This window comes from Tupaia chinensis, unplaced genomic scaffold (genome assembly GCF_000334495.1).
Source record: "Tupaia chinensis unplaced genomic scaffold, TupChi_1.0 Scaffold000164_1, whole genome shotgun sequence".
Classification (NCBI taxonomy): Eukaryota; Metazoa; Chordata; class Mammalia; order Scandentia; family Tupaiidae; genus Tupaia; species Tupaia belangeri.
Genome location: NW_006159638.1, coordinates 1,904,470 through 1,920,750, shown reverse-complemented (window position 1 = coordinate 1,920,750; position 16,281 = coordinate 1,904,470). Strand labels below are relative to the sequence as shown.

Sequence of the window (16,281 nt, the reverse complement as noted above, 5' to 3'; positions counted from 1 at the left end):
TTCCTGCTTCTAGATTTAATTCAATTTTTCAACACATGTCTTAAAAATGTGTTGCCCAGGGGACCAGCAGATGGTGTAGTGGTTATGTCACTAAATTTCCACACTGCTGACCAAGATTCAAGTGCCCTAACCACCATGCCACCTGCTAAAACCTCAAATTAAACTTCTAAGAGTTAATTTGAATAACTAGTTTGGGGGCTTAAAAATGGTTTTTGAAAATTTCTGAACTGTTTATAATCTCTTATGGACTTTCTAGTCCCCAGAATGTAAATTACTTCATTGTGATGGTTTGAAAATAAAAGGAAGAGAGAAGGGATATGAATATAAAATAATTAAGGAGAAATATATAGTGATTTTTAAAAACAACATACCAATTAGCTTTCCCCCCATTGGTTATCCACATCTTCTGACCATTAATAACATATTCATCTCCTTTTTTTTCTGCTTTGGTCTTTATACCAGCTACATCAGAACCTGCTCCAGGTTCTGTTACACAGTAGGCCTTGAATATATGGGGAAAAAAAGAAAAAATTAAATGTTAATTATTACATCTTGAACATCTGAAAACAGGATTTATATTTTGTTTTATAAGTCAGTATTTTAAAATATCTGAAATTTAAATACTCTTAGAAAATCAAATAAACTGGGACTAGCAGTTAGTGTAATGGCTATGTCACTGAACTCCCATGTGGCTGACCATGGTTCAACTCTTGGGTCCAGTGGCTTAAACTCACGCTGGGTGCATGTGTGTGTGCGTGCCTAAGATCCCGAGAGGAGAATGGAGGAAAAGGCATTGCAGTGTGGCCATCTCCCCTGGGGGGTGATTTCTCACCTTCCGTCTCTCTATCTCTCTAAAAAAATTAAAAAAATAAAAAAGAAAGAAAATCAAATAAACTGATCTAGTATAAAAACATTACGTATATAAATTAAAATTAGGTGTAAGTATACAAATAAAACATATCAAAGATTAAACCATTAGATGTCTTCAAACAAGTTCAATGAATTCAATTTTGTATGTACTCATTCATTCAAGCATCCACTGAATACTATGTATGAGGCTATCAACTAGGAGATGACAGATACCAGAGACAAAAGACATCTTGTCCTCAGGATTTTCACAATCTAAGAGTAGAGGTAAATAACTACTGTAATTATATGTCTGAATGTGAACATCATACACAAGAAACTTGAGAAATTAGCTTTCCAAGGGGAAGATGTTTATAGTAAGCACTGTAAAGGAAAAGATATCCTATGAGAGGACAGGAAAGGAGGAGGACGTGTATTCCAGGCAGAAGTAATATTACATGCAATAATACCGAGATAAGAAACAGGGTTACCCAATATTTATAATGCTGACAGTACCAGAGTTTCATAACCTGACCTCTGTAAACATAATGGGAATGATAAGACATCAGGCTGAAAATAAAGGAAGGAAACAGATGCCAAAAAACACTGTATCACACCAAGAATTTAAAAATTATATCTGGTGGGGTCAACAGGTGGTGCAGTGGTTAAGGTGCTGGACACTCACATGGCCAACCATGGTTTAAGTCCCAGACCTGGAGGCTTGAAAATCACTCCAAGTGTGTGTGCATGCATGTCAAGAGTCCTGAGAGGGGAATGGAGAAGAAGGAAATGTGGCATGGCCACCTTGTCTTGGGGGGTGATTTCTCACTTTCCCTCTCACTATTTCTCTGTTTCTCTCCAATGAGAGGAAAATGCAAGCAGTATTAGAATAAACTGAGGAGTGAGAGGCAAGCATTAGGTAGCTCAATTTAATTCAAGTTTATCCAGTGGCAGTTCCTTGCCCTTGTTCCTAACCAAGTGGAGCTGTTGCAGGTGTTGACTCCCAGGCACCTATGGTATGAAAACATGAGCTAGATGCTCTTTTGACAGTGGTAGAAGGGACACAGGTGACACATGAGTTAACTGAACTATATTACTCTCCTACCTGGAGAGTCAATGATATATATTCAGTATCTTAAAAAAGTACGGTTTTATACAAATGAACTGCCCAGAAAAGAAAACCTTTCAAAGTACAAAAATTTTGTTTTAACCACCTGAAGAACTATTTTTCCCCTGAAATATGCTACTAGTCATTGTTCTACTTTAATAATACAAAGTTTTCAGAGTGTATCAAGTATACATGCCTGTCTTTTTTGTACAAAATGGCTTATCTCTGCTGGTTCTTCAGAACTCTTCTTGTCTTCTTATTTGATCATTTAATAATAATTAAACTTAATTTTTCTAACCCTCTTTCACAGAAACTTTTCTCCCCTATTGCTACTTGTTCCCTTCTTTGCCATGCTATACAACATGATACAGTATTGCATACAGTGATACAATGGTTGTGTGTTTCTCTTTTATTCTATCGGAGTTTCTTCCCTCTTTTTAATGGCCAGGAAACAGTCCATGCTCACCAGAGGGAAGAGAGGGAGAGAGAGCATCCCCCAACTAGTCATGGTCACACCATAATCCTTTCTCCTCCATTTCTCCTTCCTGTCAGGATTCTAGGTATGCATGAGCACTGTCCCATGTGTCTTTCAAATCATCAGGTCGGGGATTCAAACTGTGGTCAGCAAGGTAGGATACAGATCCCAATGTGCAGCACTTAATCACCTCACTGTGGAGCCCCATATCAGTGCTCCTTGATGGTAGGAATATTACTTATTCCATTGGTATTACTAGTGCCAAATACAAAATGTTTAATAAAATATGTGTCCCTAACATTCGTCATTCTCATTATTCTAACTATTGGATTGCCAGAAAGTCATGACACATTTTGCATAGAAAAACATGTCATGACTTTCCTGACGACATAATAGTTTGATTTACTAATATTCAAATGTTGCCATGCAAACTAGAAAATCGAATCAGTAACACTTTATGTATACTTATTTTTAAATTACTTATTATGCATAATTTTATGTTTAAGTTAACAGATTCTGGGTAGTAATGGTCCACCAGATTATTGATTCCTGTGAGCAGCGATTCAGTCTTATTTGTTATTTTATTCTCAGTCCACCTGGTACAGTACTCAAATATCAAAATGAATATGACATTGTACCTTTCTTTAATTAGTGGTAATACCACCATATTAAATTTTATAGGTTACAAAGCAATTTTGCATTCATGCTGTTTACTTTCTTTTTTGTCATACATTCTGAAGGGGATTGAAATAATTTATATGTTTAAAAACAGATCAGGGTGAAGAGAAAAAAAAGATAAAACCAGAAAGAGGGCTGGCCCCATAGCACAGCAGTCATGAAATGTGCCGTGGAAGCTAGATCCCACGTGGCTGACTGGGGTTTGAATCCTGGCCCTGGCAGCCACACGCCAGGGGCACTGGTACACGCCTAGGATCCTGGTACGAATAGGAGAAAGAAGGATCGTGGTGTGACCAGGCCCATTGAAGGATGCTTTTTGTCTCTCATATACATGTGCTCTGGCATGAATAAAGAAAAAAAAAAAAAAACAGAAAGAAAAGTAATATAAGACAACACATGCTTTGATGTTGTAAGGTTCAAATAATTACTAATGGACTATAATTGGTTCCAAGATTTTATTTACCAAAACAATAAAAAAGTATTAGCTGAATGTGTGAATTACTCAGGTAAAGTCTAGCACAGATTAAGCAACTGAGAAATTGAGTAAATTAGTGAATGAATAACTAGCAGTTAAACAGAAAGAAATTTCTCCCTCATCATTAGGTATGAAAGATATTTCTCTAATATATTTTTGCAAAATGGGCACTTACTGAAGTAAAGATAGAAACATCTTGTTTTATCTTTACTATAACCCTTTCAGATATTATATGCTCTGTTTGCAGAAGAGACTTTGTAGTTAAATGACTGTAGATTATACTGCTCCTAAGCCAAAACTTGAAGCCAGGTCTTAGGATTCTAAGCTCAATGTTGTTTTACTCACATTCCAGTTATTTTTTAGCTCTATGAAAAGCACATGGCTATATAACAAGGTTTTCTTCACCACTGGACTCTTTATAAAGATTTCTGGGTTCCAAGAGTATGTTTTAGACTAATATGTCTTACTGAATGATTTGCCTAATGAGCTCATCCAATAGCCTGATACTTGGTTCTGTCTGATACTACATATTTTTTAAAATAATTATTTTTATATAAGTTTATTTATTGATTTTAATTTTGATAGAGAGAGAGAGAGAGAGAAAAGAGCGAGAGAGAAGTGATAAAGCAAGCCTCTAAGTCCAGGACTCGAACCACGGTTATCCATGTGGTAGTCCAGTGCCCTTAACCACCACGCCACCTGCTGGCCCCACATACTACATATATTTTAATTGCATGTTGCTCTGAAGATATAACACAATTTAAAAAAAAAGAAATATAGTTTCTAAAATCCTTAATCTAATATTGTGTATAAATACAAACACACTTATATATGTGTGTGTGTATGTGTGTATGTATATATATACACATACACACACACATACCTTGATTTAAAAATTTTTTGCCCTGGGGCCAGCAGATAGCATGTTGGTTAAGGCTCTGGACTTTCACATGGCTGACCACTGTCTGAGTCCTGGATCTGGCATCCTGAAAATCACATAGGGCACATGCCCCAAACCTCAAGATGAGAAAAGAGGAAAAGGGATTACTGTGTGACCATACTCACTGGAGGGTGATTTCTCACTTTCCCTCTCACTATATCTCTGTCTTTGGCAAGCAAACGTGCCCTGTGGCAAAAACCTCCTGTCACCTGCTGCCACCCCTTGTTCTCTTCTTAAATATGAAATAAAGCAGGAAGCATGCATACTCACACACATCAATGGCTCCTCAGTCAATCTCCCCAAATACTTTTTTTGTTGTTGATCATTTCCAGCAATAATAATAGGCATTTGCTACAAAGAAAATTGACATTAACAAAGACATTTTTTATTAGATATGTAAATTCAGAGATACCATAATTCAAAACAAAAGATAACTGTATTTACTCCAAGGGGTAAAGTCTAAAGAACTGGCCTTTGGGTCAGCAGATGATGTAGTAGTTTAGGTGCTAGATTCCCACATGGCCAACCACATTTCGAGTTCCAGACCCAGTGGCTTGAAAAATCACACCAGGCACATGTGCATGCATATCCAAAATCCCAGAAGGAGGTATGGTGGTGTGGCCATCCCTCTTGGGGGGACTGATTTCTGACTTTCCCTCTCTCTGGCAAGAGCCTGTGCCCTATGGGAAAAAAATTTAAAAAAAAAAGAAAAGGGACTGGACCTTTACTCTGTCTCTAAGTCAAAGCTTAACCCATGCTCGCTTTGGCAGCACATATACTAAAACTGGACTGATAATAGAGAAGATCAGCATGGCCCCTGTGCAAGGATGATACGCAAATTCATGAAGTGTTCCATATTTTTATGTAGTCAACAACGGTTTGAATCCTGGACCTGGTGGCTTAAACTCACACTGGGAGCGTATGCGTGTGTGCCCAAGATCCCAAGAGGAGACTGGAGAAGGGACTGCGGCATGGCCATCTCCCTTTAAGGGTGATTTCTTGCTTCCCGTCTCTCTGTCTTTTTGGTGAGCCACACGCGCCCTATAGCAAAAAAACTCTCCAAAAAAAAAAAATAATAATAATCTTTAAACCAGGAGGAAAATACATCTTCTAATATAAGTAGTTTTATAAAATTAAATTATATATAGGACTTGTTTGTAATATATGTAAAAAGTTTAGGATCCATGATATCACATATATCAGACCTCTAAGATCAGACATCTGAAGAATTGCTCACTAAATTTCATCACTGACAGAGGTGGCAGCAAGCCATCCTGGTTCTGTTCTTGAATATTGGCTTTAGGGCCTTGCCCTTACCTAAAAATTGCCACTGAAGCTATAGCCAAAGTGGAGAGTTTTCCGACAAAAACAGATAGGATTCCAAGTACTGGAACTGACAAAGCCAAAATGACCAAGCCTTGGAGTCAGAATTCCAGGCTTTACTACCTAATCTTGTGTTCCCTTTGTTTTACCCATTAACTAACCTAGTAGTGTAACTGACTTATAATGATAGCTCAGGGACCAGGAGGTGGCATAATAGTTATGCTACTGGACTCTCATATAGTTGATAACAGTTCGAATCCCAAATCTGGCGGCTTAAAGCAGGTGGCATGGTGGTTAAGGTGCTGGACACTTCCACATGGCTGACCACGGTTCAAGTCCTGGACCTGGTGGCTTGCTTTCTCACTTTCTCTCTCTCCTTCTCTGTCTCTCTCTGGTCAAATTAAAATAAATGAATGAATAAATTTAAAAATTAAAAATAAATAATTAAAAAAAAAACACAAAATAACTCACACTGGGCGCATATGAATGCATGCCCAAAATCCCAAGAGGAGACTGGAGGAAAAGGGGCTGAGGCATGGCCATCCCCCCAGGGAGGTGATTTCTCACTTTCTTTTTCTCTGTCCCTCCCTTTCTCTCTGGTGCATGCGCCCTATAGCAAAAATCTCTTAAAAAAAAAAAAAAAAGACAGGTCAGTGAGGTAATTAATTTCCTGAGTAACTTACCCCCAAAGAATTTGCTTCAATGGCAGTCTGCACCCCTGTACATCCATAAGCCAATTCTTCAGTAATTAAACAAGCGTCAAAAGTTCCAAGTCCGAGACCTCCTACGGTATCAAAATGTTTTTAGAGACCATTGTAATATACAGTACAACTGGAAAGAAATAAAAATGAGCTATTTTAACTACTTCCACAATGATCTAGTTTGTTTTAATGCTGGAAAACACATGGAAGATTGGAGTTCAGCTCCTGGGTCGATCTGTATCTACTAGGCAAACACATATATGCCTGTGAGTCTGACTGGCTAAGAAAAGCCAGAGGAATCATGGCATGAGACCCTATTGAGGGTCTCTCTGTCTCTAATGGGAAAAAAAGTGAAGAAAGCTTACCACAACTCTCTGGAATGTGTGTATTCATTAAACCAAGTTCCCAGGCTCTTTTAATTAGGGGGACAGGGTACTAAAAGAAAAAAAAAAAAAAAAAAAAAAAAAAAAGAAACAGTTACATATTTAAAATATAGACAATGTGATTATGTTATCTTGTGAAAAATGTAAAAGACTTTTCCCTCTTTAAAATGTATATACCTACTTCACCAGTTTTATCATATTCTGCAGCAACTGGAATTATTTCCTCTCTGGCAAATTTACGAGCAGTAGCTTGAAATTCTTTTTGCTGTTCAGTGAACTCTAAAGAAAAGTTATTTAGAAAACATTGAAATAGGACAATGAGTTGAGGAAAAAAGTCCTACGAAGTCAGTTTTTGAAAATTTATATTTACAATGGGGACTTTAACCCTTAATTAACCAGAAAGTAAAAGACCAAACTACATCTTCTGACTAATCACTGTATGATATAAATTAATCTATGTCCGGGACCAGTAGTTGATGTAATGGCTATCGCTGGACTCCCATGCGTCCACAGTGGTTCGAGTCGCGGACCCAATGGCTTAAACTCATGCTGGGCATGTATGCATGTGTGCCCAAGATCCCAAAAGGAGAATGGAGAAGAAAGAACCACAGCATGGCCATCCCCCCTAGAGGGTGATTTCTTGCTTTGTCTCTCTATCTCTCTCTGTCTTTCTGGCGAGTGCATGCGCCCTACAGCAAAAACCTCTTCAAAAAAACCGAATAAATAACAATAAATAAACTCATTAGGTTTTACAACATGAATAATAAATAAAAACTTACAGACATAAAGTGAGTTTTTTTTTCAACTGGTGAGATAAAAAGTATTTTTTAAACTTATTTCTATTTCTAAGCAGATTTATCAAATGTTTACTAACATCAGGTTGTTGAAAAAGTCATGATGCATTTTTGCATAGAAAAATAAGTCACGACTTTTCTGACAACCCAATATATAAGACATGCTCCTGATCTCAAGAATCAATCTAAGACAAGACATGCTCAGTAACCACAAAGCAATAAAACTTGTTTCAAAGTATCATCTAAGAATATCAATATTATAATTTCAATTTTACTCCTCTTTTTGCTTTTTTTTTTTTTGAGAGTTTTGGCGTGTTCAATCGCCAGAGAGACAGAGAGAGAGAGAGAGAGAGAGAGGCAGAAAGTGAGAAATCACTCCCTGGGGGAATGGCCGTGCTACAATCTCTTCTCCTCCATTTTCTTCTCAGGATTTAGGGCGCGCGCACACACACACACGAGCCTGGCCTGAGTTTTAAGCCGCCAGGTCCAGGATTCGAACCACAGTCAACTACAAGGGAGTCCAGCAACATAATCATTATGCCATCTGCTGGTCCCAATTTTACTCCTGTTTTAAATTCAGACAATTTGTTTATAAATTTTCTTTTGAGAGAGATTTTTGCTATAGGGCTTGTGTGTTTGTCGGAAAGACAGAGAGAGACAAAGACAGAAAGCAAGAAGTCACCCCCTACAAGGAGGATGGCTATGCTACAATCCCTTCTTATTCATTCTTTTCTCAGGATTTTGGGCATACAAGCACATATGCCTGGCTGAGTTTTAACCCTTTGAGTCCGGAACTTGAACCACAGTTGACTATGTGGAAGTCCAGCGATGTTACCATTATGCCATTAGCTGATTCCCAATTTGTTTATAAATTAGCACAAAGCAACTGGTAAAAATGGTGGTAAGGTCTCCCTCTCTCAAAAAAAAAAAAAAGAACATAAAACCTTATTGTACTGCTAATAGGTGGTGTCTAAATAATCATTTACATTAAAATTAATTAAATGACTACTGTAGGTAGAATGAGGATAATAAAAGCCAATCACTAATAGCATTTTTTCAAATTCATTCTGTCTTAGCATTTCAATGTTGCAGCCAAAATCAAAAAATAAGTAAAGTTTTAAAGAAGTAAATTATATTTGGGGCACAGCAAAAGCACAGAGGTAAGAATAAGTGAGAATGTTAAAGACTATAGCAATTACTTATATGTGGCTATGAGAAAAAATATAAAAGATAGGAAAATTGGGTGCTGAATTAAACAGCATAAAATCAAATCTCTACTTTATAAATAAGGAGACTAAAGCACAGAATAAGGAAACGATAGACTCATAGTCTTGCAATGAATTAGCAGTATAGAAGTATATTTAAAGTTTCAGTCTAGTGTTTTCTACATTACAACTTTAAGTCTGAGGCGAGTCTATATCAAGCCTGTGGAATGGTAAAGCATAGAGAAGACAGGGATCTATCATGTATTATTTATTGACATACTATTTTCATCCAGTCACTATATACTAGGCACTTTATATATAGCAGTTAGTCTTCAAAGAAATCCTGTGTTATAGATATTCTCCACTTTACAGGTAAAGAAGCATGTACAACTGGCTATTTCTTTACTTGAGCTTCATAATCTCCTTCCCAAACACTTATGTCTACATCGTCCTCTGTCAGTCACCAAATCACTATCTATTTGTCCAGGTAGTCTCTTACTGTTGAGTATAAATTTCTCTTTTTTTTTTCTTTGGAGAGATTTTTTGCTATAGTGTGTGCACTCACCAGAGAGACAGAGATAGAGAAAGTGAGAAATTACCACCCCCCAAGGAGGATGGCCTCGCTGCAATCCCTCTTGGGATTTTGGGCACACATGCGCACATGCCTGGCATGATTTTCAAGTGCCTGGGTCCAAGACTCATGGTAGGACATGCGGGAGTCCAGAACCCTATCCTACCTGCTGGCCTCTGAGTATAAATTTTTTATATGACAAGCTGAACCTAGATAGCAAATCAATGCTAACATCTCAGAAAATAAGAACATTTAGCCCCAAACTGCTATTGTCATACTACATGAAAAATTTTCACTTAATTCTGGTAAACAAAACAAAACAAAACAAAAACTCATAATAAGGGGAAAATCTTGGGCCAGTTGGTGGTGCACTATTAACACAACACTGCAACACTGGACCTGGGAAAGTCCTGTGTTGGCATCCCAAGGCCTCCCACCATATATCAGATACAGACATGTGCACCTGGGCTGGCTGAGCCCAAGCATGGATAGCAATGTGAAGACCCTGTTGGAGGTATCGCTGTCTTTCTCATAGAAAAACTAAGTATTAACCAAAAGATCTTTAAAAATAGAACAAAACCCCAAAAACAATAAGCCTAAAGAGCTTTGAGAGTTATCATTTGTACTTGAGTCTGAGTTAATTATCTCACTTACCTTTATTTTCTGAGACAAAGCAAACTGAGAAAATATGTTTTTAGCTAGAGAATAGGTAGATATTTTAAAGTAAGAAGCTCTTTAGAAGGCAAAGGATGTCAAAAATAAAATTTACTATTCAATTTTTTTGCCCAGGGTTTTCATTTATAAAGGAAAGGGGGAAGAAAATCCTTTTTCCTTTTTATCCTAATACCACATAGTCCCTGGGTTGAAATTTCCATCTAATAAATAGTACCAAAATTGCAGTTCACATACATTAAGACCAAAACAGGCTTTGGCTTATCACCAGACACCTTGCATTATATATCCAATAAAAGTTTTAAGAAGTATTTTTTGCATTCAAACTTAGAAGTTGAAGACTATACACATCAATGAATTTGTTACTTACTTTAGACTATGCACTTAGCTAACCGAGATCTAATGTGTAGGTACTGTGCAGAAGGAAATGAGATCAGGAAGAACAACTGTGACTGTGAACAATCTCTGAAAGGCAACTGATCCTTCTCACTGACAGACATTACTAAGATTGATTAAAAAGATATTCCAGATAAATACATTTAAAGAGCTTTATATGTATGACAAGCATAAGGTCAAAAGATAGAACATAATAGATACCAAAACTAAATCCTAATCCTGGTTCACGGTGTAGATTGACTTTTGTATGTTGTGATCTCCAGTCAAAACGAGAAATACTCCTCAGGACCTGCAAAGGATAATTTCATTAAAATAAATTTGATAAATTAAACATCAATCAAATAATACTGAAAAATATGTGATATGTGACTATGGTAACTTATTTGGCCATATGCAAGTGCATTATTTTGTGATTGGGGGAGTTAGAGAGATTTTTGCTATTGGGCACATGTGCTCGCCACAGAGAAAGAGACAGAGAAACAGAAAATGAGAAAACAGTCCCCAGGGGGAATGGCCATGCCACAGGTTCCTCTCCTCTATTTTCCTCTTGGGATTTTGGGCGCACACACACACACACACACACACACACACATGTGCCCCATGTGAGTTTTAAGCCACTGGGTCTGGAATCAGAACTGTGGATTACGTGGGAATCCAGGGACATAACCATTACGCCATCTGCTGCTCCTGCAAGCACTTTTTTTAAGATTTAATTTTAATTATTATTACTATTGTTTTTTAATCTGCTATGGGGCACATGTGCTCACAGAGGGAGAGAGAAAGAGAGAAAGCAAGCCACCAGGTTTGGGACTTGAACCCCATCAGCCATGTGGGAGTCCTGCACTCTAACCACCATACCACCTGTTGGCCCTGAAAATGCATAGTTCTTAAATTTATCATTACGTAAATGCTTTCAACCATCATTTAACTTTTAAAAGTCAATTACTGATTATTTGGAGATAGAAGAGATTTTTTTTTAAACTAATGAAGATAAAACTAATCTGTATCGGTATTACTAAAGTAGATGGGGAAGTAGTATACTTAGGACTATTCTGGAAAGCTCACCTATAAGCTCCTAGGATACTGGCTATTCTGAAGTGGGAGTGAAGAAAAACAGGATGGGATTTTACTGTGTTGAAGAATTACCTAGTCCATCAGCTTTGATATCCTGTTCCTGTAAGCCTCGAAAGTACATCTCTGGTAATCATCCCCTTGGAGGATTCTATTTCTTAAGAAACCTGACTCTATATAACAAATGAGCACAAAGGCATGTTCTATATTTTCTGCTATTGTCTATTGGCATTCTTTTTTTTTTTTTTTTTTAGGTTTTTCTTATAATGTGTGTGCACTCATGAGAGAGACAACAAAGAGGGAAAGTGAGAATTCACCTAGGTGATTTCCACTGGGGGAGCGGGGGGGCCACACAGCAATCCCTTCTCCTCTATCTTCCTCTGGGATTTGGGGCATGTTCGCACATGTGCCTAGTGTGTTTTCAGGCTGCTGGGTCCAGGCCTCAAACCAGTCACCATGTGGGAGTCCAGCCGCCTCTAAGTCAACCACACCATCTACTGGCCCCAAACTATGGGCATTGTTACAGTGTTCTAATCCAGGGGTCAACAACCTATGCCAGTCACTAGTAATACAGACATACCATATCATTTATTGCTGCTTTCACATCAGCACTGTGTGGTTGCCACAGAGACCACATGGTCCACAAAGCCAACAATATTAAAAAACATAGTCCAAGGGGCCAGCAGATGGCATAGTGGTTACATTGCTGGACTCCCACATGGTAGACTGTGGTTCAAATACTAGACCTGATGGTTTGAAAATCATGCCAGACACATAAACATCTGTGCCCAAAATCCTGAGAGAAAAATGGAGGAGAAGAAATTGTGGTGTGGCCATCCAGCCTGGGTTGGGGGGTGATTTCTCACTTTCCTCTCACTGTCTCTGTCTCTTTCTCTCTGGCAAGCACATATGCCCTAAAGTAAAAACCTCTTTAAAAAATGAAAAAATAAAATCCAGATAAACACTTAAAAGAGTTTCATGTATATAACAAGTCTGTCCACTCTTTTCTAAAGCACTATTTGTCTTAATATCTGAAATATTTATATTTCTATATTTATCCATAAAGATATATACAAAATATAATCAGAAAATACATATATTGTTGCTTTGCCTTTTTTCATTTTTTTTTTCTTTTTTAATTTTTTTGCTATAGGTGCATGCACTGGTGGGGCAGAGAGAGAAGGAAAGTGAGAAATCACTCCTCAGGAGGGATGGTCTTGCTGTACCCCTTCTCCTCCATTTTCCTCTCAGGATTTTGGGCCTCCACACACATGCACCCAGTGTGTTTTTAGGCTGCCGGGTTCAGGACTTAAACCACGTGGTCGGCCACATATGATCCAGCTGCCTTAACAATCACACCACCTGCTGATCTCGTGACCTATTTTCATATTCATGAGTTGTTTTTATTTTATTTTATTTATTCATTTACTTATGTCTTAATGTAACCAGAGAGCGAGTAGGGAAGTGAGAAAGCAAACTACCAAGTCCAGGATTCAAACCGTGGTCAGCCTTGTGGGAGTGTCCAGCACCTTAACCACCATGCCACCTGCTGGTCTCCATTTGCGTTTGTTTTTTAAATACAGGGTAACCCTGTGGGGATCCTGACAAGAGATTAATAAACAGAATATAGGAGGAAGTTGAACAACTCAGCAGCAGCAAATAATAATAATGACCTGATTTTAAAATGTGCAAATGGGACCAGCCTATGGTCTGGAGGTTAAGGTGGCTAGATCTCACATAGCTGATTGCACAGTTCAAGTCCTGAACCATGTGTGCACACACATGCCACAAATCCCAACAGGGTAGAGAAATGGAGAAGAGACTGGGCATGACTATTCCCCATGGTGAGTGCTTTTCCCTTTCCTTCTCTCTCTGGCAAGCACACCTACCTCTTGCAAATTTTCAATAAAGGGGTAGGGAGAGATGACCTGAACAAACAGTTCTCAAAAGAAGACAAAGAGCCAACGAACACATGAAAAGATGCTCAGCACCAGGACCAGCAGTTAGCGTAATGGTTATTGAACTCCCATGTAGTTGACCGCGATTCAAGTCCCGGACCCAGTGGCTTAAACTCACACCAGGCAAATGTGCATGCGTGCCCAAGATCTCAAGAGGAGAATGAAGAAGGGATTGTGGCATGGCCATCTCCCCTGGGGAGTGATATCTCGCTTTCTGTCTCTTTGTCTCTGTTTTTCTGGTGAGCGCACGCGCCCTATAGCAAAAACCTACCGCCCCCCCCCAAAAAAAATGCTCAGCACTAATCTTTAGGGGAAGGCAAACCAAAACCATAATGAGATGACATCTCACTCCAGTTAAAATGACTAATATAAAATATCAAATAGAAGGATATAATCAATGTAAGGATGAAGAGAACAGGGTTCTCTTTTAGTGTTGGTGGGAATATAAATTAGTATAACTATTATGGAAAACAGTATGGCGATTCCCCTACAGAGATTCCTCAAGAAACTACAAAAACAAACAAACAAACAAAAACAACTGCCATGATCTGGTGAATCCACTACTTGGCATTATCTGTCTATATTCAAAGGAAAGGAAATCAGTATGTTACAAAAGTATCTATACCCCAAAATATTCTGGATTACAGTCACTTATGCATATTAATTCACTGAATCCCAGGTTAAGCCTAGGATTAAGGCACTATTTTTATTAACATTTTGCATATGAAGAAAGTGAGGCTCTGAAAGATCAAGAAGAATTAGTCAAGGTCACTTTGTTCACAGGCATTGGAACCAGGATTGTAAATCTTAATATTTATTATGAAGACTCCATGCTAAAAATCACCTACACTGTTCTTCCAATTAATCTTCTCAGTTGCTCGTTAGCTCCTGTAATGACGAACCATAAAGCCTCCAAATCAGATCAAAATGTATACTTAAACAATAATGCATAAAAATGACACCTCGCAAACACAGGTAAAATGGTCTGCTGAGAAACTTTAAACGGGATTATTTCAATGGATTCAAAATGCTATGGCCAGGAAACAATGCCCATTAACCTGTTAATTACATAATAACTTCAGCTATTTAATAAGAAAGGTGGCTTAGTAGAAATAAAATACAGAATTAGTGGAAGATTTGTAGTGAGAATCACTGATTTTGAGTCAAGGTTCTGCCACTATTTCTGTGACCTTGGACAGTTACAAACTTCTTACAATTTTTATTCAAGCCTAGGAAATAGAGCCAATTTCACCAGGTAATTTAGGATAATTAAAATAAGATGTTTTAAAAGCTTAATGTCATATAAATACTGGTTTTATTACTTCCAGTTCTGTGCCCAGAACAATGGGATTCTAAATATCCAACTGACAGCAAGTTTATTCATCCATCAATTCAGCAATAATAGTGCCATTACAATTAAACACTTTGGCATATTTCTTTAAAATGTGGGAGTCTTACGGGAGTGTCTAAGAAAAAATGAAGTTTATAAACTTTTTTCCAGATCCTTCCTTGGAAAGATTGAGAAATCTCTCTCTCACTCTCTTTTTTATCTGGTGTCAGAGTTAAAAACAACTTTATTCCTCCAACTTTTGCCTTCAGGACCCATTATACCATATAACAACGGCAAAAATTGGTTAACGACTTATTTTGAGGATTCAAAGTACACTTTGCTTTCAACTGCTGGACTAAAGTCATCCTGATTATCCTAAATTCTAAAACTGCAGTCTTTTTGGTCAAAGACATAACTTTACATCCATTTTAAAAGACATACCAATAATATTTAAGATACTGAAATGCATGTAGAGACTGAAACATATTTAGAATCTGTAACACAATACTAGCATAGACAAGTTTCATGAAAAGTTCTGCAGTGGGATTTCTTTTTTTAACGTAGGCCACGACTTCCTCCATAACACAAAGCAGAGGCGTATAAAATATATTAAGTAACCCACGGAGTGGCTGTACCCTTTTCCCTGTCCCTGTGATTTCACAGGCATCCAAGATAAAGACTATCTAATTCTGGAACTTTCAATACAGATAACTGCAGAATGACATCTACTTTACGATTTCCTTACTGGGCTGGGGATAGAGGGCGGGTAGGAAAAGCGTATTCTTGAAGAGATACTAAACCAGTTATGCAAAACCCGGGCCAGGCTTCAGACACCCCGCCTAATTATAGACGGGTTCACTTCGGAAAGGGGTTAGATTTCTGGGGGAAATATTTGGAGGGTTCCAGGTCCAGAAAAAAGCAAGCAAGCATATTCTGAAGGTAGGATTCGGAAAAGTGAAACCCCAGGACATGTCCTGTAGTGTCTTGAGGAGAGGATAGGCAAGACAACAGGCGAGGGTCCGAAACCCCGCATCGCTTCTTCGAGCGCGGGGGAGGAGGGCCTAGGCATCCCAAAGCAGGCGCCTTCCTCAGCCCGGCTTCCTACTTCCCAGCATGCGGGCGGCACCTACTTTCCGCCCGAGTCCCAGGGTTCAAACGCCGCAAAGCCCACGCCCAGTCCCACCGCAGCCCTGGGCTCGCTCTCACCCCGCAGCTTCTCCTGAACCCTGCGGCCATGTCTGCTCCCGTAACACGCTAACCCACTGACCGCCGCCGAGACTGCCTATTTCCCTAGGCGCGCAGGACCTATCAGGCCCCGCCCACTGGGGCGTGGGCGGAGCCTGGTGCTGGGCTAG

At 38.6% G+C, this 16,281-nt stretch overlaps 1 protein-coding gene and 1 non-coding gene across 3 annotated transcripts in view; one reads left to right on the top strand and one right to left on the bottom strand.

Moving 5' to 3' along the window:
* ACADM (acyl-CoA dehydrogenase medium chain) overlaps positions 1-16,174 on the bottom strand; it is a 40,857-nt gene extending 24,683 nt beyond the window's left edge. The window contains exons 1-7 of one of the 2 annotated variants that reach the window (XM_006146055.2): positions 16,133-16,168; positions 10,769-10,856; positions 7,111-7,208; positions 6,912-6,981; positions 6,529-6,629; positions 4,793-4,873; positions 372-502 (exon numbers count right to left, since the gene is read on the bottom strand). In XM_006146055.2, coding sequence (XP_006146117.1) covers positions 372-502; positions 4,793-4,873; positions 6,529-6,629; positions 6,912-6,981; positions 7,111-7,208; positions 10,769-10,856; positions 16,133-16,162 — 599 coding nt within the window. In that variant the 5' untranslated portion in view covers positions 16,163-16,168. Of the gene's footprint in view, positions 1-371; positions 503-4,792; positions 4,874-6,528; positions 6,630-6,911; positions 6,982-7,110; positions 7,209-10,768; positions 10,857-16,132 lie in introns of both variants that reach the window. The other variant, XM_027770868.1, reaches the window with a different exon arrangement.
* Positions 5,277-5,384, top strand: LOC114007401 (U6 spliceosomal RNA). The gene has a single exon (XR_003549033.1). It is a non-coding gene; the product is annotated as a U6 spliceosomal RNA (small nuclear RNA).
* Positions 16,175-16,281: the final 107 nt, after the last annotated feature.